Raw genomic sequence first — 21,389 nt, 5'->3', positions numbered from 1 at the left:
TCTGACAAAGGTAGGCTAGAGCGAGATAAGAGAATGCATCTAGTCCAAAGTGCAGCCAGCTTCCCTGGCAGAAAAGTAGGAGATTTGCTTCCAACTCAATTAGATTCTGGTCAGGCACTCACATCACTACACCACACTAGTTCATGCATATAGCTATTCTGAGGGTGAAGTCCTCCAGGTGGCACCTGGAGACCTCTCACTATTACAGTGGATTTCCAGATAATCAAGTTCTGTTCCCCGGGATAAAATGGCTGCTTTGACAGTTAGACTTTATGGCATTATAACCCGCTGAGGTCCCTCAACTCCCCAAACCCCGCCCTTCCCAGGCTCCGCACCCCCCCTCCCCATCTCCTGGTATTTCCTAATCCACAGCTGGCAACCCTACCCCAGTCGGCGATTCATTCTCATCGGAATCTCCCACCGCCGGCAGGTAAAGAGGCAACGCGGATTCCCTAAAAGCGGTCATCCGACCAAATTCATACTAGTAGTTACAGGAAATCGGGTTCTTTTGGGAGGCTCCGCTGCTCTCTTACTGCGAATCTCTTACTGTGATTATTCTTTAAAAAGTATTCACAGTCCAAACTTTCAAAGTTTATCTGAAAGATTAATCCCATCGGTTACAACAGACTTGAGTCCGGAGCAAGTGCGCGCACATCCCGCAGCCTAGGGCGAGTTAGGAAATAACCGCCCAGCAGCCTTCCGGAGCGTCAGAAACCCCGTCGCCGCTCTAGACTTTCTCTAAGCCCTCTCCGTCTTTTGGGCCAAGCGGGAGTAAGCGTGCGTCTGCGTAAACGTGCAGAATTGTTCAGAAAGGCTGAGAGACGTAGAAAAGCAGCTGCCTTTTGCTCGGAAGAAAGTTTGGCGAGCCATCAGCTTTCACTGTGGTATATTTCTTTTTTCAGGCTCGGGGGAGGATTGGGTCTAGGAGAAATGGAAATGGGAGGCGGGGGTCAAAAGTTTGGGAAGGGGCGTGATTGGCGGCTCTGGGGGGAGGAGGAGGGAATATCTTCTGTTTCGACTCTCTTTAATGAAATGGGCAGCTGGCTGGAGAAAGTGGCAAGCGGACAAGCCGGGAGTTGGAAACTTCCAGGCTCAAATCCAGGTCTAGCCCTGAAGTTTGGGTGGTGTTGCGCAATCCTTTTTTATCCTGTTGGTCGATGGCCCCTTTCCAGCGCTCTCTGCAAAGCAGTTTGTTTTCTGCGTGGCTTGAATTTCTTCTGTAAGGTTAACAAAAAGGCGGAAGCCTTCTTTAACCGTTGAGTGCTTGGAAACTAGTCTGATCGAAGTTTACGAATTACCCTCGCTCGTCTGGGCACGCTTTGGGGATTTTTCACTCCCTGGCTTGTAGATGCTGACAGCACAGAGGCAATAGTGTCTGGAATACTGAGAAGGGCAGTACAGAAGAGGGCAATCATGCTGATTGAGGATTTGGTGCACCTTTCATAATTTTTAGTTTAGAAAATAGAAGGCTAAGGGGGGGAAGACATGACAGGTTTATAAAATGATGCAGGAGGTAGAGAAAGTGGATAATAACTAGAACTCGAGGTCACCCAATTTGACTGTATCATAGATCTATACAGGGACAATACAATATAGGCCATTTCGTTCCCAGTCCTTTAAAAATAATAATTCACAGCATAGTATTTGCCTTTTTCACTGCTGCCACAGTTAATATTTGAATTGGGGTGTATTCTGTAACCTCAAAATCAACATATATTTAAAATTTGGATTCCCCACCCCCCCTCTGGTGTGCTTCACCTTACGCTTGCCAACACAAAAAGGCAACTCAAAATCAGCTTTCAGAAAAACATGGGGGTGAGGACTGGTTTTAGAAGAACCAGAAAAAATGAGGGGGGAACAAAAAACTCAAGGCATAAAACTGTGGGAACCAGAGGATAAACTGAAGCCGAACTGATGGGAGAAACTCATGAGGAAAAGCCTGGAGATATGAAAATTGCATCTTCCTTTGCAAACTTGTAGGCAAGGAAAAAAAAAAAGAATGAATGCACAGAAATGCAGTTCTGGCTGGCTTGGCACCAGGGGTATGGCCTGATATGCAGATGAGTTCCTGCTGGTTCTTTTCCTACAAAAAACCCCTGTTTGAAACAATGTTGATATCAGGGGTGTGGCCTGATATACAAATGATTCCTGCTGGACTTTTTCTACCAAAAAAAAGAAGCACCCTGCTTGTAGAGAACATGTACCAGAGCAGACCTGGGAAAAGTCATGGCAGAGCTGGGGATAACAAAGAAGGGGAATGACCAGATGATGAGGTCAAAGAACCATTGTAGGTTGGGAGGCAAGGGCACCCTGTGGAAACCACTAAATACTCAAAAAAATTTAAAAATGTTTCTCAATATCAACTCATTTGGGCGTTTTGTATAATCCCAAACCTGTTGATAATTACAGTTTCTCTTTCTTTTGTTACTCTAACAGAACTAGTGCTTCAAGCAAAATATTTAATAATGACTAATACCAGGGTCACAGACTCTGGATTGAAAGATTCCTGGAGCTTTGGCAAGGGAGCCTGGGTAAGGGAAGAAACTCAGTAATGCCATAGAGCAGACCCTCCAAAGCAGCTATTTTCTTCAGAGCAACTGATCTCTGTACTCTCTCCCAGTTCCACTTGGAGGCTGGCAGTCCTACTAATATTGCTCTCTCTGATCTTTGCTCCAGTTAGTAACCTGTATGGTGCTGGTTGAGATTTATAGGCACGCATCCTTTCTAGAGTGATTTATGGGAGTAATCTCAGCCATAGTGATATCAGTCCAGTCAACTACATGCAGAGAAAATAGGTAGTAAGGTGCAGAGGAGGCAAAGCAGAGAAGAATCAACAGTGTTGCAACAGGGGAAAAGATTTTTTATTGTTTTCAGTATTGGTGCTCCCCCCCCCTTTTTTTTTTAATACACAGTAGCTCCAAGAGCATAGAATTCTAGTGCTTATGAGAAGGAGGTCTGTATAGTCACAGAGAACCAGCAAGGTGAAGTGATTAACAGCTGCGGACTCTAATCTGGAGACCTGCGTTTGATTCCTCAATCCTCCACATGAAGTCTGCTGGATGACCTTGGGTCAGTCCCAGTTCTCTCAACTCTCTCAGCCACCTCACAGGGTGCCTGTTGTGGGGAGAGGAAGGGAAGAAACTTGTAAGCCTATTGCAGTGGTTTCATTTTTTTTTTTCAAGGGTGGGGGAAGGTTGAGAAATCCCTGGAATATGTGATAGCCTTCCTTGTCCTAACCACCACAATGAAGTTGGGTTCTCCCCCCCCCCTTAATTTAAAGATGCTAATAAGCAGTTTATGTAATAATTTAGTAATAGTATGATCTAGGGATCAAGTATGTTTTAGTGGTTAGAGTGCTGGGTTGTGATGTGGGGGCTCCTGATCCAATCCCCTAGGGTTGCCAACCACTTGGTGGTAAGCAATAACACAACCCAAAGGTTATAGTGACAAATAATTGATGATTTATATAAATGATAAGACAATAAAGAGACATACGTCCCTAACACAGTCTCAACCAAATGATTCACGTGCTCAAAAGCTCCAAACTGAGGACGTCTTTTTCACAATGCAAACGTATTTTTGAATGAAGAATGTTCCTTCAATAGATGCAAAATGAAGACATCTTGGAATTCCCTGGACTGGTCGTCGACTTCTGCCCCACCTGTTTCCCATTCTTTATCAACAGGGGATATTCCATAAATAATCAATAATGAAACTTTTAAGAAGAATTGCAGATTTATATCGCGCCCTTCTCCCTGAATCAGAGACTCAGAGTGGCTTACAATCTCCTATGTCTTCTCCCCCCACAACAGATACCCTGTGAGGTGGGTGGGGCTGGAGAGGGCTCTCACAGCAGCTGCCCTTTCAAGGACAACCTCTGCCAGAGCTATGGCTAACCCAAGGCCATTTCAGCAGGTGCAAGTGGAGGAGTGGGGAATCAAACCCTGTTCTCCCAGATAAGAGTCCGCACACTTAACCACTACACCAAACTGGCTCTCTTTTAAACAACATTCATAGGGACCAATGGTCTCCAATAGAATACTTCACTTGCGGCTACTGCTCAATGATGGCTTTGAGCCTGTCTGAACTCTCTGCTCACGACCTGAGTTCGATTCCGGTGGAAGATGGATTCAGGGTGCTGGCCCAAGGTTGACTCAGCCTTCCATCCTTCCGAGGTCAGTAAGATGAGAACCCAGCTTGCGGGGGGGGGGGGGAGTGTAAAAGACTGGAGAAGGCAATGGCAAACCACCCCATAAAAAGTCTGCTGTAAAAACGTTGTGAAAGCAACATCACCCCAAAGTTGGAAATGACTGGTGCTTGCACAGGGGACCTTTCCTTTCCTAGGGACCTATGTCTCTTTATTGTCTTAATCATTTATATGAATCATTAGTTATTTGTCACTATAACTTTTGGGTTGCGTTATTGCTTACTCTTACAGTGACTTCTCTCATTTGCACGTTAACCACTTGATGGTGGGTGGAGATCTCCTGGGATAACAACTGATCTCTAGGCAACAGTGATCAGTTTGACTGGAGTAAATGGCTGCTTTGGAAGGCTGGACTCTATAGCATTATTCCCCCAATTGGAGTCCCTCCCCTCCCCAGACCGCACCCTCCTCAGGCTCCACCCCCAATATCTCGAGGTGTTTCCCAATCCAAAATTGGCAAACCTACAAATCCCCTGCTTTTACTATGTGATCTTTAGCCTGTCATTCTCACCCAAGGCCAAATTACACAATATGTTTTTTACTTAGCCTACTTTCTCCACAGCTATATGGCAGGTGTGGGAAACATAGTTTTGCAGGGGCTCCATTTGTGACTGCAGCCTGTGGGAGGCAAGGAGGGGTTCCTTCCTCCCCCCTGAGCTATTTTCCTGAGCTGAAATGGCCCCTGCAGAGGAGTTCTCTGCCTAAGTTCATAGGGAAAAATGCATCATGTAGTTTAGCTGTTAACCTAACCTTCTCTCCTCACTTGCTCTGAGGGATAAAATGGAGGGGGAAACCACATGTGGCACTTGGAGGAAGAACAGGACCAAAATACAACGGATAGATTGCAAAGTTCAAAGGGAAAAATCTGTGCAAATTATTAACTTGGAGGAGGTGAAAAGGCTAACTACTTGTTAACATTTCAGAAGGCCACTGGGGGGTGGTCATAGAACTCAAGGGTTCCTAATATGTCGTAATGCTACATATTTCTTACACAAGGTTTCTTACACAAGGTTATTTAATTTCTTACACAAGGTTATTTAATTTATGAAGAAAAACGAGTTTCTACTTGGAGCGCTTGACAGAAAGTCATAGATTTAGTTTTGAGAGACTATAATCATAGGTGAACATATTTGCATTAAATTCAGATCTCGTTTTTAGATCAAGTTATTTTGAAAAATACTTAAACTTGCTTTTTTGAAAAAAGTAGATTTTAAAAAATTTACCACACTCTTTGTACTGGTATATGGACATCAAATGCACCTAGTAGATGGGCAGGTAGGTGTAATTCACTCTTCTTACGGTAGGTGAGGAAGCTCAACAGGGGTGTGATGCTGTAGAGTTCACCCTTAGAAGCCACCATTTTCTCCTGTGGAACTGATCTCTGTGGTCTGAGATAAAGATCAGTCATAATTCTGGGAGAATCTGGAGACTGGAAACCCTGCATGATTCTCCTTACCACCCAGATCCTTAGAGCCCTTGTGTGTAGCACACCAAAATATCTTTGGCCTGTTCAACAACCACCTCATATGTTGTCAAAGGCTTTCAGGGCTGGAGTTCATTAGTTGTTGTGAATTTTTTGGGCTTGTTGTTGTAGAACCTGACATTTTGCCAGCAGCTGTGACTGGCATCCTCAGAGGTATAACACAGAAGGCTAGAGTTCTTTCTGTGTCAAAGCAGAGAGAACTCTAGCCTTCTGTGTTATACCTCTGAGGATGGCCTTATGCTGATTGATAATCTGGTATCCCATACTTCTCATCCTTCAGAGGCTAGATGGCCATCTGACAGAAATGCTGATTCTGTGAATTTAGGCAAATCATGAGAGGGAGGGCAGGAATGGTTGCACCAGTGCTTAGTTCTTGTGGCCCTTTCTGACATGTCCAGGGAAATGCTGATTGACACTCTGGGGTCAGGCAGCAATTTTTCTCCAGGCCAGTTTGGCAAGGGATCCTGGAGAGTCCCCTCCCTATCTTCTTGGCTTGGAGCAGGGGTCACTGGAAGTGTATATGTGAGGGGAGGTATTTATGAATTCCTTGCATTGTGCAGGAGGTTGGACTAGAAGATGATCCTGTAGGTCTCTTCCAACTCTATGATTCTGTTATTCTGTTCTATTATTCTCTTTCAGCTGCAGCAAGCTTGGCCATGTGGCACTACTTAGCCATCCTCCTGGGCCTCTATCTCCTGTTCCGATGGTATCGTGACAAGCAGAGCATAAGCAACGTGACAGATAAGTATGTCTTCATAACAGGCTGCTGCTCTGGGTTCGGGAACCTCCTGGCCAGACAGCTGGACGCTCGGGGATTTCGTGTGTTGGCAGCCTGTTTCACACCAGAGGGAGCGGAGAAGCTAAAAGAGAATGCATCAGAAAGACTGCAAACCACCATCTTGGATGTCTGCAGCACTGAAAGTGTGGCCAGAGCCACAGAATGGGTCAAAAACCAGATTGGCGACAAAGGTTAGAATGGAAGAATTCTGAGGTTCTCACAGTCCTTGTGCTTTCTGAGTAGCTTTCCTTGACTGAGCAAACACATTTTTCATTCCAATTTTGCTGGTTAAGAGTAGCAGACTGTAATCTGAAAAACCGGGTTTTATTCTCCACTCCTCCTCCTCCTCCACATAATGCCAACTGGGTGATCTTGGGCCAGTCACAGTTCTCTCAGAGTTCTCTTAGTCCTGCCTACCTCACAGGGTGTGTCTGTTGTGGGGAGAGGAAGGGAAGGTGATTGTAAGTCATTGCAAGGCTCCTTTGGATAATGAAGGACAGGGTATAAAACCAGCTCTCCTCCCTGTCCTCTTCCTCCCTCCTCCCCCTATTCACCCAGGTAGCTTATGGGCAGACTATCACCATGGCAAACTCTGCAGCCAAGAACCACTTGGCAAGCAGGAGTTTCATACAAGCACATCATCTTGTGTGCCTTGCATTGTGGTGCAGCAAGAAGCCTGTGAAGTAAGGTGCTGGTTGTGTTTAGAAGTGAATATGTCTAGCTGTGTGCCAAAGTGATAGTCACCAGATTGGACCAAGTTGTCTGTCTTTGCACATTAAGGATTCCTAGCACTCAGGCCTCAGATTCAGCAGGAGCTCACAGGAGTGCAGCTCCTGAACCTTTCTGAGGATTCCCCCTCTTCCTCCCCACCTACCTTGTCCATTGAATTGTAGGTGCAGCTGCATAACAATCCCTGGATTATGAGAGTGGGCAGCCAGCCAACCACCAGGGGCTTTGCCACACTCCAAGCAGCCCTCATTAACCCCTGGAGAAGCCCACACCACCCTTTCTCCACTCCTTATGTGATTTTGGGTGGCGGGTGGTTTGCTGGCCTTTTGCCTGGCGGGGGGGGGGGGGGCAGCCCAGGAGAGCCCCAGGCAAACAAGACCTGCTTGGGCTGGCTGGATCTCTAGCCATCCCAAGCAGACCTTGCTCACACGGGGTTCTCCTTTCTTGCATTGAGTTGCTTTTGGCTGGGGGGGGGGCAGAGGCATATGCTAATGAGTTATGTTAATGAGCTCCGCCACCTATTTTTCTACAAAACGACCCCTACTCATCACGGATGCATTACTCAGTTTCCTCCTACTTGTAAAAAATTGCTGCAACTTCTTCCAAAATCTGGACACTGAGGTGGCACCACACACTATTTGTGAGAATCACCTGATCCCCCCCCCCTCCAGAAATACATTTTGAGGAGCATGGCAGGCTGTAGAGGAGAGGAGGTGTGTTCTGCGAATGCAACTCTGTGCATAATGCATAGGATCCAGCCCTGTGACTTATGCTGAAACGCTATGCCCTACTTGTGAGCATTGCTAAAAATGCTTTCTCTGGATCTGTATCAAAGCTATAATGTTGGCAAAGAGCTTGCTGTACTGTTGGGAATAACTATCGGGTAGGCATACATGATAGAATACGTTGCCTCCTCTGCAGGAATGCATTGGTGGCCTGGGAATGGGGTTGGAGAAAAAAAATGTTCTCTCCTTTTATCTGAATGGAAGAAATTTATCAGGTAACATTATTTATTTCCATGCCATAAAAAGCTTAATCAACACATTTCCATATATTAGGCTTCTGTTAAAGGGAAAGGACATCTTTCTTAGGGTCTCTAGGCAACCCTGCATGGAAAATGCTTCACTGAATTTGTCCCCAGAGCATCATTATTTATTCATTTATATTTCAGTTTTCTCCCGTAATGGGAACCCAGAGTGGCTTACATCATTCTCTTTTCCTGTTTTATATTCATAACAACCCAGTGAGGTAGGTTAGGCTGAAACTGTGTGACTAGCCCAAGGTCACCCAGCAAACTTCTACACCACGCTGGATCACAATTATCCAATCATTATCCAATGCTGGATAATGATAGTCCTCTCTTACAGGCACTGGGAGGCAGTATTTTTTGAAAAATTCAATAAATAAATCCACAGACATGAAACATGAACTACAATCATACAGTCATCTAAGTCATACATCGATTATCTGCAATTGTCTAAGTCATGTGTAAAAGGGTCCTAGCTTCCAGCATTTTTCCTTTCATTTTTAATATGCAGTTCTGGGCTACAACCACTAGGGGTGCAAGGAAGTCTGAGCATAGCAAAAAGCATGCTAGGATCGGTTAAACTTTCCATTCTCCAAGAATGAAGCAAACTTAAAAATTGAGACAGCAGCAATTTCCAGCCTGCAGGTTATTTTCTCCAAAAATCCAGCCTTTCTCTTTCTCTCTTCCTTTCCTGATACCCAGCTCAGCCAGATCTTGCAAAGCGGGAGTTAGGGAGGCTTTTTACATTTACCAATGGAAACCAGAAGGGAATCAGTATTGTGCCGCCCTGGAGTAATGTGGGACAAGGATGGGAGTTTCTGGAATTTTCTTTCCAGAATTCCGTGTCTGAAGTGAGCTATTTCACACTATTCCGATTTTATCTTGCTTCTGGGAGCACCGGCCATTTTCGTGCCCTTTTTTGCCAGCTGGCGAGCAATCTCCGACTTTTTTTGTGGGGGGAACATCGGTGTAAGAGCATCATAGCAGTATAACAACATATCAAGAACAGAAAGCCGGCGATTGTATGCCAGCCAGCAAAAAAGGGCGTGACAATGGCCTGCGCTCCCAGAATCCCCATGGGGGATTTCACACAGCGCACCATAGCGATTTCAATCTGGAAGGAGGGGTTGAAAACTGGAGGGAACTGCTCTTGGTAAAAAATGTCTCAGGCACGCCTGAGGGACTGCATGAAAAGGTAACAGTATTCTGGTAGCAGCCAGTTACTGAATCGGGTCTGTCTGAAATAACAGCAGTAACCTGTTACTGTTCAGTAACTGGCCGGCTGCCCTGCCAGAATACTTAGGCTGTGTGAAAAAGCTCAGGGTGTTGCAGCAAGAACAACCTTTCCCTTTCTTAATTTATCCCTCTTTCCCATTCTCATTCATTTCTATTTCTCTTCGCCTAATTTTTGTGTCTCCCCCCTTCTCCTTATTTTCAGTTCTTGATCTCAAGACTTTCTCATCCCTGTCCTGTTTGATGACAGAATGTATTTAAGAGTAGTATAATAGCAGACTTTTGTTCATATTATGAACAGAAGGCAAACTTATTTTACATTGCCTGGTGAGCACCAAGAAGACAGTGCTCAAGATGCATACCTGTTGTGTCTCTGATCTCTCTTCTCAGGCCTCTGGGGGTTGGTGAACAACGCAGGCATCTCTATCCCGTGTGGTCCCAATGAATGGATGACCAAGGAAGACTTCAAGAAGATTATGGATGTCAACTTTTTTGGGGTGGTGGACGTGACGATACACCTGATGCCTTTGTTACGAAAAGCCAGAGGGAGGGTGGTCAACGTGTCCAGCATCGTGGGGCGGTTCTCCATTGCTGGGGGTGGCTACTGCCCTTCAAAATATGCAGTCGAGGCTTTCTCCGACAGTCTCAGGTAATTGTTAACGAGTCCAGATCAATGGAGAAGATGCGGGATGGTGACAACAAGGGTTAGATTCTGTTGTCGTGGTAGGGAAGAGAGGAACTCTGGGTGACTGATACCTTTATTGCAGAGGTCCCCCACATTTCCAAAGCCATGAGCAACTCTGGAATTCTGATGCAGTGCTACAAAATGACTGCTGCAGCTTTCCTTTGGTCCCACTAAGCAGATTCTTGTGCTGTGGTTGCAGCTGCTGCCAAGGCAACATTTTTTTAAAAATCTGCACAGCCAGTGAAATGTCCAGTGCCCAATCAGAAGCCTTGACGAGAAAAAGCCCCACATGGCCCTGCCCACTTTCTAAAACCACCTGGAAAAGTCTACAAGCATCATGGCGCCCACCAAACTTGACTTCTTGCATTCAGTTCAAATTGCTCTTTTTGTTGTTGTTCTTCAGTTGCACAGTCGAGTTTTCAGAAGAGCTTTTGCAGCCTAATTTAAACTAGGCAGAAAAGGGTTCCAATCTATAGTAGTAGTAGGCTTCTTGATACCTACATTCTTTAGCTAGTTGTGGTGGCTTTCCAGATCTCAGTTTCCTGCATTGTGCAGGGCATTGAACTAGGTGACCCTGAGGGTCCCTTCCAACTCTATGATATTGTGATTCAGTTCTCCTCTGTTAGAGGACAGTTGTATTAGTCAGGGCTTTTTTGTGTAGAAAAAGTCCAGCAGGAACTAATTTGCATATTAGGCCACACTCCCTGATACCCAGCCAGCTAAAACTGCGTTCCTGTGCATTCCTGCTCAAAAAAAGCCCTGATATTAGTCTGTTGCAGCAAAATGAATAGAAGTCCACTGGCGGCTTAAAGCGGAATAAAATTTATTTTGACCTGAGCATCATGGAATCACAGCTCAACAACCTTGTTCAGGAGGGGTTTGGCTGAGAGTGGCCCAAGGTCACCTGGCAGGCTGCTGTGCAGATTTAAACCCTGGTCTTCCAAATCCTAGGCCAACAGTCTAATCACTGCATCATGCACGACAGCATACATTTATGAGCCAGTGTGGTGTAGTGATTAAGAGCAGCAGACTCTAATCTGGAGAACTGGTTTCAATTTTGCACTCCTCCACATGAAGCCAGCTGAGTGAACTTGAGTCAGTCACAGCTCTATCAGAGCTCTCTCAGTCCTTCCCTCAAATAAGTCAAGCTTACCACCTAGTGGTGCATAATGCTAAAAGAGTTAGAACTTAAAGCTGCTGGACAATCTTCTGATTTCCTGGCTATACTATACTACACACAATGCCATAGGATAATTATTAACTATTATAGGCTGTCCTGACAGTTTTTGGGGGGCTCTCATCCCCCACCCTGGAGCCACCCCTCTCACTCCTGCACGATTTATATTGTGGGGGAGCAGAGCTGGCCCTGCCACTTGGCAAACTAGGCAATTGCCTGGGGCGCTGGCCTTTTGGGGGCACCGATTTGGGCACCCTGATGTGACTTGGTGATGTTATCAGTGTGTGTGTGGGGGGGGGAGTGTGTGACAGAAGTCAGCCTTGCCTAGGGTGCCAGTCAGTCTAGGGCCAGCCCTATGTGGGAGGGGTGCCCAGAAGCAGCGTGTCCTGCACCATTTAAAGGGCCCAGCTCTAAAATATGCAGGAGGGGCTGCAGGAGTAGCCTCCCAGTCCCATGTGATTTAAAGGGTCTGTAGATCAGCTGATTGGCAGCTCCTTTAAATTGGGTGGAAGGGGTGGCAGCTGCTCCTGCATTCCATTCCTTGCAGGATTTCAATCGTGCATGAGGGGAGAGGGGCAACCCCCAGTCTCTTCAGTTGCTGCTCTCACCCCTGTGGTCCCCCTCGGCCCCTAGTGACAGGGCTGGCTATTGTTATGCATGCATTTAGAGCGGATGTGCTTATTCTAAGCATTGCAAGCAACAGAAAGAAGGGGAATGAGGAGGTGTTGCAAAAAGCGGCCAGTTTGAAATGATATGAAATTACTCCATTCGGGGACCATTGCTGGTGTTGATGATGGGCAAAGTAGGACTGTCATACAATCAGACTTCATCAGGAGGGTGGAAACCACAAATGAATTAATGTGACTTGCTCTTTCAATATGTCTATTAGTTCGGCTTGTATGCCACGCTGCATTTCAATTGCTTAATTCAGTTAAAACCAGAGTACTTTGCGTTAAATTGGTGGCTGACCACACTGTGGGACATGAAAGCACCTTAGATAATCCTAACCACTTTACTTCTGTATGTAATTTTCACTTGATAGGTGGAAGGCAGAGGAATTTGGCTTATACCCAGCAAGAGCTAGTGAGAATTTGGCTTTTCTACCCAGCAAGAGCTAGGGAGGCGATGGTTCCAATTAGTGAATAGCAGGCAGGAGGGGAGAAAGGTCCATGTGTTCAGCCCTTGATCCCATCAAGACCCTCCCCCCCCCCCTGCTATCATATGAACATATGAAGCTGTCTTACACTGAATCAGACCCTCGGTCCATCAAAGTCAGTATTGTGATCAGTCAGTATTGAGATCAAAGTGGTATGATCTCATTTGGATAGTGATCTTGTTGAATCTCAAAAGCTAAGCAGGGTCAGCCCTGGTTCACACCCAGATGAGAGTTGTTCTTGTTGTTAGCTGTGTCTGAATCTTGGTAATTCTATGGGCCAGCTATGAGTATAAGCCATTCTGAGATGGGAGACGACCAAGGAAGTCCAGGGTTGCTACACAGAGGTGGGCAATCACAAACCAACTCTGAAAGTCTCTTGTCTTGAAAACTCTACAGCAAGCTTGTCCAACCTGTGGCCCAAGGGCCTCATGCAGCCCAGGATAGCTTTGAATGTAACCCCAACACAAACTCATACACTTTCTTAAAACAGCAGCTGGAACTGTTTGCTGCAGCATTGGCAGATCCTGGGACTGAGGCTATATCTAGTTGTTTTTTCCACCTGCTTGCTTCCCCCCCCCCCCCCCCCACCAAAGAGAGCGCCAGAGCTGACTCAAAGCATGTGTGTGTGTGAGTGCTCTTCCTTTGCTCCTGGGTGTTCTCTGGCTCTTCTTTCTTCCTGCTGCGGCCCCTCTGGATCTCCCGCCCAGGACAAAGAGCCCTCAGCTGTGCTCTGGAGGTATCAGGGGTGGCTGTGGACCCCTCTCTGGGAAAATTAGGGAGTAGCATAGCCAGCTCCTGGGTGGCCTGGTGGGGTGGGGTGGGAGTTTTCCCCATTGTGGGGCTGCTGGCCCCTCTCTGTAAAGGTTGGAGGTGGTGGGGTGCGTGAGGGGGAGCTGGACTTGCTGTCCCCAAAATGGAGACGCTCCACTGCCTCAGGTGGATTTTCTATATCAGTGATTGCAAACTTGGGACCTGCTTGACAATTTTTAAAGACCTTCCGAATGGAGCGGTACATAATTAGGATTATTATGTGAGGGCTTTTCTGCGGTGGTGGCGGATATCACGAAAATTAGGTATGGATGTTTTTTAGCTCATCATCAGCTATCATTAGTGTTTGTGTGTTTTATGTGCGGGCGCGGCCCAAGAAAATTCTTCTTCTTCCAATGTGGCCCAGAGAAGCCAAAAGGTTGGACACCCCTGCTCTACAGGTTTGTCAACAGTCATCTCCAATGTGATGGCAAAAAAACCCCAAACTACAGATATAGGAAGCCATACTAATTTTGTTTTTTACACATGACCTTTAAGGGATTACTCAACTTTCACACATATTCCCATGCCAATGAAACTCACCACCTTTAACTGGGCTGCAGATAAAAAGATTAAGGGATTGTGTGAAGGCACTTAGGTGATAGGTTCTATCAACAGGTGTTGGTGAAAGGAAACAATAAAGTTACCAGCCACACCTCTGAACTGTGAGTGCTGAAGGCAAGCAAAGGAAGGTCTGTTGATGAACATTTGATAACTTACAGTTGGGAAGAGAATCCTGGATGAAATAGACCTGATGGCCTCTTCCTAATGTTTATGTTCTTAGCCTCTCAAGGCATTTTGATGTCCCTAGAACTGTGGTGACACAGTGTTTCTCAGTTGTCTTGGTTTTCAGACGTGAGAATGCATCCTTTGGGTTGAAGGTCTCCATGGTCGAGCCAGGCTTCTTCAAAACTGCTATCACCAATGAAAAGATCTTGAGCGACAGCTGCAAGAGCCTTTGGGAACGGCTCCCGGATGAAACCAAGAGAGCATATGGGGAATCTTTCATAGAAAAATGTGAGTACTGTCCTCCCATCTTTCTTAATTTTGGTGCTTCTTTAATTCCTTCGTGTTCTGCATCTGGTAGCCGTAAAATATTGATTAGTGAGATTGCTGCTTGTTCTGTAGTGACGTCATAGGTTTTGGCTCACAGAATTGCTGCTGATTTCTAAAGCATGTTTGCTTGTATGCAAGCTTGATTGTGTCCAGACACCCAAATGCATATGTGTAGGACTGCAGCTTTAAGCAATTGGAGTTCTTTGTGCAGAAAACAACATCCTGCCCCAACAGCAACAAAATATGTGATTTAGTGATGCAGAGGGGGACGAAAGCCCTGTGGGAAGATGGAAGCCTCATCCACTAGAGATTTTAAGCACACACAAACCGCAGTTTATGAAATTCTGATGAGGGAACCATGAATGCCAACATGTACTGTGACATACTGAATCAGAGCATGATCCCCTCCCTTCGGAGACTGGGCTGCGGGGCAGTATTCCAACATGATAACGACCCCAAACACACCTCCAAAACAACCACTGCCTCGCTAAAGAAGCTGAGGGTAAAGGTGATGGACTGGCCAAGCATGTCTCCAGACCAAAACCCTATTGAGCATCTGTGGGGCATCCTGAAAAGGAAAGTGAAGGTGCGCAAGGTGTATGTGACGTCCTCATGGTGGAGCTGAAGAGGACTCCAGTGGCAACCTGTGAAGCTCTGGTGAACTCTATGCCCAAGAGGGTTAAGGCAGTGCTAGCAAATAATGGTGGGCACACAAAATATTGACACTTTGGGCCCCATTTGGACATTATCACTTAGGGGTGTACTCACTTTTGTTGCCAGCAGTTTAGACATTAATGGCTGTGTGTTGCGTAATTTTGAGGGGACAGCACATTTACCTGCTATACAAGCTGAAGACTCGCTACTTTACATTGTAGCCAAGTGTAATTTCTTCAGTGTTGTCACATGAAAAAATATACTTAAATATTTACAAAATGTGAGGGGATGTACTCACTTCTGTGACATACTGTATATAGGAAGTGGGGATTTAAAGACAAACATACAGTCCAGGCTCCCTGACCTATGTTGCCCAGGCTAGTTTGATCGTGTAAGATCTCAGAAGCTAAGCTGGGTGAGTCCTGGTCAGTACTTGGATGAGAGGCCTGCAAGGAATACCAGGGGGCAGGCAGTAGAAAACCACCTCTGGATGTCTCTTGCCTTGAAAACCCTAGCAAGGTTGTCAAACATGCGGCCTGGGAGCTGAATTAGGCCCCCAAAGGGCTCCTATTAGCCCCTGAGCAATTGGCTGTTGTCTGCTTTCTTCTCCCTCTCTCTTGCTTCCTTCTGCATCACAGCTTGTTTTGCTCAATTGCACAGGAGCTACAGAGTGAAGCCTCTATTTTCTCCATTGGCTGAGGCTCCTTCCGTGGGGAGGAAGGGGGGAGGAATAGCTTGCTTTGCCAGGCTCTCTCAGTTACACAGCAGAGCTATTGAGCCAAGTCTCTCTTCCTTCTATTGGCTGAGGCTCCTCCCCCTCCTGGTCCCCTGAAGAAGGAAGGAAAGAACCACAGCTTCCTTTGCCCAGTTCCCTGGATCCCATGGGAGAGATACAAAAAAAAGCACCTTTAAGACCAACAGGTGCTAATGTTTTAAGTGTGGTTTAAGTTTCTCTGTATCCTTTATAAAGTTTATATCTCTGCTACCTGGCATTATATTTTATGACACACATGGCCCAGCCTGACAAGGTCTCCTTTACGTCATATCTGGCCCTCATAACAAATGAGTTCGATGCTCCTGTGGCCCTTTAGGGTTGCCATAAGTCAGCTGTGAATTGGTAGCAAAAAAATTAAAAAAACCCACAGCCTTGCAGTGTTACCTCTAACCTGTGGAGTCATGTGAGCAAAAAAATCTACTTTGTGAGCCGCTGGCATTAAAGTTCTGAGCTGCTGGCGTTAAAGTTCTGAGGTACTGCATAAATTAGCTTGCTCTAGGACCATTTTTCCTGAGCTGAGTCAAAAATGTGTGAGCCAGAGGCTAAAAAAATGTGAGCTAGCTCACACTAATTCAGCCTAGAGGAAACACTGCAGCCCTTGCAGATCACGTATGGGGAAATGGCTGAGTAGGTAGACATGATTTGTTGGAATTAATTCATGCTTTTCGTAAAGGAAATGAAAGTGTGGCTGAATCTTTTTTTTCCTCATGCCCTCCCCATAGTTTATGAAGTCATCAGTCAGATGCAAACAAACTGCAATCCCAACCTCTCGCTGGTGACCAACTGCATGGAGCACGCGCTGACTGCCGTTCACCCTCGCACCCGCTACTCAGCTGGCTGGGACGCCAAGTTGCTTTACATCCCTCTGAGCTACATGCCGACATGGGTACAAGACAGTGTGGCCACCTTGTCTTACCCAAAACTAGGACAGGGCAAGTAGGGGCATGAAACCATTTCATGTAAACAGTAGCATTTGCAATGGGGCTAGAAAAGGTGGGATGCGCTAGAAAAATTGCCAGCATTTGGAGAAATTTATTGTTTTTAAAGACTTTCATTTAGGTAAGTGGTATTAGTGTGTGTGTGTGTGGGGGGGGTTCTTCCCCTAATGCTCTTTTCATAGAGTATGAAGACTTTGTTTTCCATCTCTCCCAGGTGAGCTTCCTGCTTTTGTATAGTGTTGGATCAGTGCCTTGATATCTTTCCCAGAGCTTCCATAGCAGCATCGCCATGTGGCTGGCTGTTGTGCAATCTCTGCACTATAGGAGTGTTTTGCACAGGTCTTTTTTTCGTAGCAGTAACTCCTTTGCATATTAGGCCACACCCACCTGATGTAGCCACCCTGAGCCTGCCTCGGCGGGGAGGGCGGGATATAAGTATGAAAAATAAATAAATAAATCTTCCTGGAGCTTACAGTAGACCCTGTACTAAAAGGCCTGTAAGTTCTTGGACAATTGGCTACATCAGGGGTGTGACCTAATAAGCAAAGGAGTTCCAGCTACAAAAAAGCCCTGGTTTTTGTAACAATAATGTTTTGTCCTTGCAGGAAAAAATCCAGTTGTGGATGACTGCTTATAGTGTAATGATTGTATCATCTCAATGGCACATGGATGCAATCTTTCTCAGTGGTCAGTGGCGGGGGTTGTTTTATTTTTATTCCTTTTTTCACTTTCTGGCACTGAGTCCTCTTCTAGGCCCTGCGCAGCGTCCCGCTAGCTTCCCTTTCCTTTGCCAGATGCCACAACACTGCTGTTACAGACAGGCCATTTGGTGTTGAGCGGCAAATCTCTTTGCCCTGGGGCCTGGCCACTCAGTAAGGATGGATTGGCTGTTAGGCCCACAGGGGGAAAAAAATCTCAGTGGGACAATGGCTGAGGGGAAGGTATTTGTTGAATGCCCAGCCCAGCCTCCCCTGCATCAGGTGGAGCATAACATTGAAGTAGGGCCCTTTCTAGAAAGCCAGTGTGGTGTAGTGGGTAGAGTGGTAGATTAGGATCTTGGGCAACTTGGGTTTGTATTTCCCCTTCTTGCTGGGTAGCGTTGGGCCCGTCACAAACTCTTGGCTTGGCCTACCTGATTGGGTTGTTGTGAGAGAACAGAGGAGGGGAACAATCATGTTCTAAGCTGCTTTGAGTCCCAACAGGGGGATAAAAGCAGGACATAACTAAATTAATAAATGCAAATGCTGTTTTGGCATCCCATTCTTTCCCTGCAAAGTAACTCTGTAAACCGTTTACCCAGGAGGTTGTGTGCAGATGTCATCCGTGCAAACAGGAATTGTGCTGTCTGTGGCACAGCTCTGGTGCCACTGAGGTCTGTGCCACGTAGAGACAGTTGGTGAGCATAACTGTCTTCAGTTCTGCCTCATAGCAGAGCCATGTCGCTCGCCTGTTCTGAGTTAGCTCTCTAAGGTGACGTCTGAATTGTGGTCAGTGTGGCTTTTCTCCTGTAGGGCGGCCCCAGCTTCAAAATCTGCCATCATATGCATTCATACATACCAGCTGGATGCAGGTGCATTGATTGGTTTCATCCCCTCCCCTCATACACACTTTATCCGAGGACCCACAGGGACCCTCACTCTGCTCCAGAACCTCTCCTTCCAGGATTCTCCAAGCTCTCAGGGGTTTGAGCAGACTAGTTTCTTTTCCCTAATCTTTCCCCCTCTTTAATGAAACTGGCATTTGTCTCCTGGAGCAGATTCTGTCTTCATCGAGCCCCACTTCCTCAGGGCTTCTGTTGTTGCTGCTGCTGCTGCTTCTTTTTGAGTCATATTGTGCTGCATCCTCGGGGAGTCCCACAAATAGAAAAAGTCCCCTCTATTATCGGTGGGTGGATCAGTTTGTACAGTTTGGGGTTTGGCATGTGAATGTCACTGTTATAAATTGTATGCAGACATGTTCGCCTTATTAAAAACCTTGCAAGAATTTTTTTTGAAAGTGTACTTCAAGGATTGGGGGAGGGGAACTGGATTGGTGATGTCACAGGTGCTAGCCCAGCGGTGCCAACTTTTCCCTGTTTCAAACTGAACACTTTGCACTTTTCTGGAGTTCAGGTGCTAGCCAAGCGGCGCCAACTTTTCCCTGTTTCAAACTGAACACTTTGTACTTTTCTGGAGTTCACTATGAGACCTAAAGGATACAGTTCATAATAAATAAGGTACTTTTCAACTCTTAAAGTTTTATATCTTAGTATGAGCTTGAATGTCTTAAATATATCCTAAACTTGAGACCTGACAGAAGGGATAAAGACAACGATCTTTAACAGCAATTTAAATTTGAATAAATAGGGAGTTTTTTTCTTGAGCACAGAGGTTAAGTTCAACATATCCCAATATAGTCTTTAATCATCCTGCACTGACAAAACAACACATTCTTTGAATAGTTTACCCAGAGCACAGAAAATTTGGGTAAATATTTCACTACATAAAGCAGTTCCACTTTAATGCCTTATTAAATGGTATCCAGTGTTTTTAGTGGGGGGGGGGGGGGGTTGAGGGGGAGGGTTTGAGGTTGTTTTTTTTTTTTAGGGGGGTGTGATTCTTGGAAAACTCAGAATTGGTACCCACAAGGATTAGTCTGGTATGGCAGGCAGAAAAATGAGCAGAGCAACATATAGGGCTTTCCATCCTCCCGACGTCAGTAAAATGAGTACCCAGCTTGCTGGGTGTAAAGTGTAGATGACTGGGGAAGGCAATGGCAAACCACTCCATAACAAAAAGTCTGCCAAGAAAACGTTGTGATGTGACGTCACCCCATGGATCAGTAATGACTTGGTGCTTGCACAGGGGACTGTCTTTACCTAACTCCCTGACTGGCAATGGGAAATAATCACATGTATGTGTATATGTCACATATACACATATATATATGTAATCACGCACACACACACACATATATATATGCAGCTGCATGAAAGAGACTATTTCCAGCCATGCAAAATAATATCCTGAAGGACACACCATAACAAAAGTAATATTCTTAGTATTCCAGAAAATTCTCTAGGCCTAAGAGGCTTTGAATGAAGCAGACAAAGAGTGTTTCATTTGAGTTTCTTTTATTGCCCCGTTCTCCCTCATATTCTATAAGTCTTCTACAGGAGAGAGGCCGCTTCCCAAAATGTTGGAAGTTGACACAAGTGTTGTTTATCAAATGGAGAAACTGGTGCACAGTCAGTTCTGAATGTAGATATTTAGATAGCTGCCCTTGAGAGATTCTGAAGCACTGATTTGGTGGTGGGCTGTAACTAGGTTGAAGGTTCCAAGATCTGGAGTCTTGGGGGTTCTGTCTCTGGACAATCAGTATTCTCCTGGTATCTCTTTCCTGTTGTCCAGTTTCACCTCAGTGGACCAGCACTTCCATTCTGTGGCTCCCTTTCTTTCTGCAGACGGGTGCTGTGCCCTGTTTCTCTGCCGTCTCCACTACCTTGACAGTGATGCTACCTTGCTTGGACTTCACCAGGAACCTGAAGGTGACCAGAAGAGCCACAGGTTAGAAGAAGACAATGTGCCAGGTGCAGTCTAACTAGAAAGAAGGTAGCAGCAGCCTTTGCCAGAATTTCAGTTTCATTTCAGGCTATTAGCACAAACTGTTCAGTTGAGGGGAAAGCATCTCTTGTTATTGAAGTGGCAACTAATAAGTTTGCAAACAACCTGGGGCTGAATGGTCAAATCTGCATGAGATGTAACTTTGTTCACACAAGGTAGGGGTCAAGGCTAAGGTCTTCAGTAAAATCAAACCAAGTAAGTTCAAAAACTTGTGGAGATGGTCATAAATCTTTAAGCTTTGTGATTTTTTGGCAATCTATTTTGGTTACAGTGGGAAAAACAAGGGGTAAGAAATTTAAAGTACCGTACTTTAAATATTCAGAGTGAGCTGAAATTTCCTGGGCAAATGCCTTCAGTGCAAAGGAAGTTCAGAGGGACCAAAATTGTATTCAAAGGACTCCCAACCACCAAGAGCCTTCCTCCCTGCACTGTTTTGCTCCTGCTAGCTGCAAGCTGCTGCTTGGTGTTATTTTTCCTTTTTAAAACAAAGGGTTCTTCTTGTTGACTATATAAGCTAGCTATTACAATCATGTCAGAAATCCATAAAGCCTGTCAGAATTGGCTATGTGATAAGCACCACAAAGCCAGATCAAGGAAAGATTATACCCAGCCCTCCAGGGGTGGAATTCTAGGAGGAGCTCCTTCGCATATTAGGCCACACACCCCCGATGTAGCCAACCCTCCAAGAGTTTGCAAGGCTCTTTTTTGTAAGCTCTTGGAGGATTGGCTACATCAGGGGAGTGTGGCCTAATATGCAAAGGAGTTCCAGCCAGAATTCCACCCCTGCGTGCCCTCCATCTGAATGGGAGAAGGGAGAGATTTTTGCTTTGTTTCATTATCACTGCCAAAACACAGGCCAGTATTTTACAGAAAGCAAAACTTCACCACCACCTTCGCACACAAAATGCTCCACTGCCACCCATCTTAGCTGAGCTCTACTGAATGTGGCCAATGCACAACTAATTCTCAAGGTGTTATACAAAAAAATAATATCCTCAACCACTGATGGAGGTTATGGGTTTTGCACTATAGTGAAAATAGCTTAGCCTTGTTTGTACCCCTTCTCCTGTCTGTCTAAATCT

The 21,389-nt window shown here is 45.7% G+C and overlaps 2 protein-coding genes across 5 annotated transcripts in view; one reads left to right on the top strand and one right to left on the bottom strand.

The window, feature by feature from the left end:
- The first annotated feature begins 386 nt into the window (after nucleotides 1–386).
- On the top strand, nucleotides 387–18,688 carry LOC132581417 (retinol dehydrogenase 16-like). Of its 2 annotated transcripts, none has more exons than XM_060252660.1 (5): nucleotides 387–884; nucleotides 6,330–6,659; nucleotides 9,848–10,106; nucleotides 14,136–14,299; nucleotides 16,490–18,688. In XM_060252660.1, exons 2-5 carry the CDS (start codon nucleotides 6,347–6,349, stop codon nucleotides 16,705–16,707), a joined length of 954 nt encoding a protein of 317 aa, XP_060108643.1. In that variant the 5' UTR covers nucleotides 387–884; nucleotides 6,330–6,346; the 3' UTR covers nucleotides 16,708–18,688. The 2 variants fall into 2 exon arrangements, with proteins under 2 accessions (XP_060108643.1, XP_060108642.1); XM_060252659.1 differs by having other exon boundaries at nucleotides 392–430.
- Nucleotides 18,689–19,800: 1,112 nt separating this feature from the next.
- Nucleotides 19,801–21,389, bottom strand: part of LOC132581558 (unconventional myosin-Ia-like) — a 64,422-nt gene continuing 62,833 nt past the window's right edge. For all 3 annotated transcript variants that reach the window (XM_060252864.1, XM_060252866.1, XM_060252867.1), the window contains one exon: nucleotides 19,801–20,225. In XM_060252864.1, coding sequence (XP_060108847.1) covers nucleotides 20,102–20,225 — 124 coding nt within the window. In that variant the 3' untranslated portion in view covers nucleotides 19,801–20,101. The remainder of the gene's footprint in view (nucleotides 20,226–21,389) is intronic.

Source organism: Heteronotia binoei, chromosome 13, assembly GCF_032191835.1.
Source record: "Heteronotia binoei isolate CCM8104 ecotype False Entrance Well chromosome 13, APGP_CSIRO_Hbin_v1, whole genome shotgun sequence".
Classification (NCBI taxonomy): Eukaryota; Metazoa; Chordata; class Lepidosauria; order Squamata; family Gekkonidae; genus Heteronotia; species Heteronotia binoei.
This window is presented reverse-complemented; position numbering and strand designations above follow the sequence as displayed.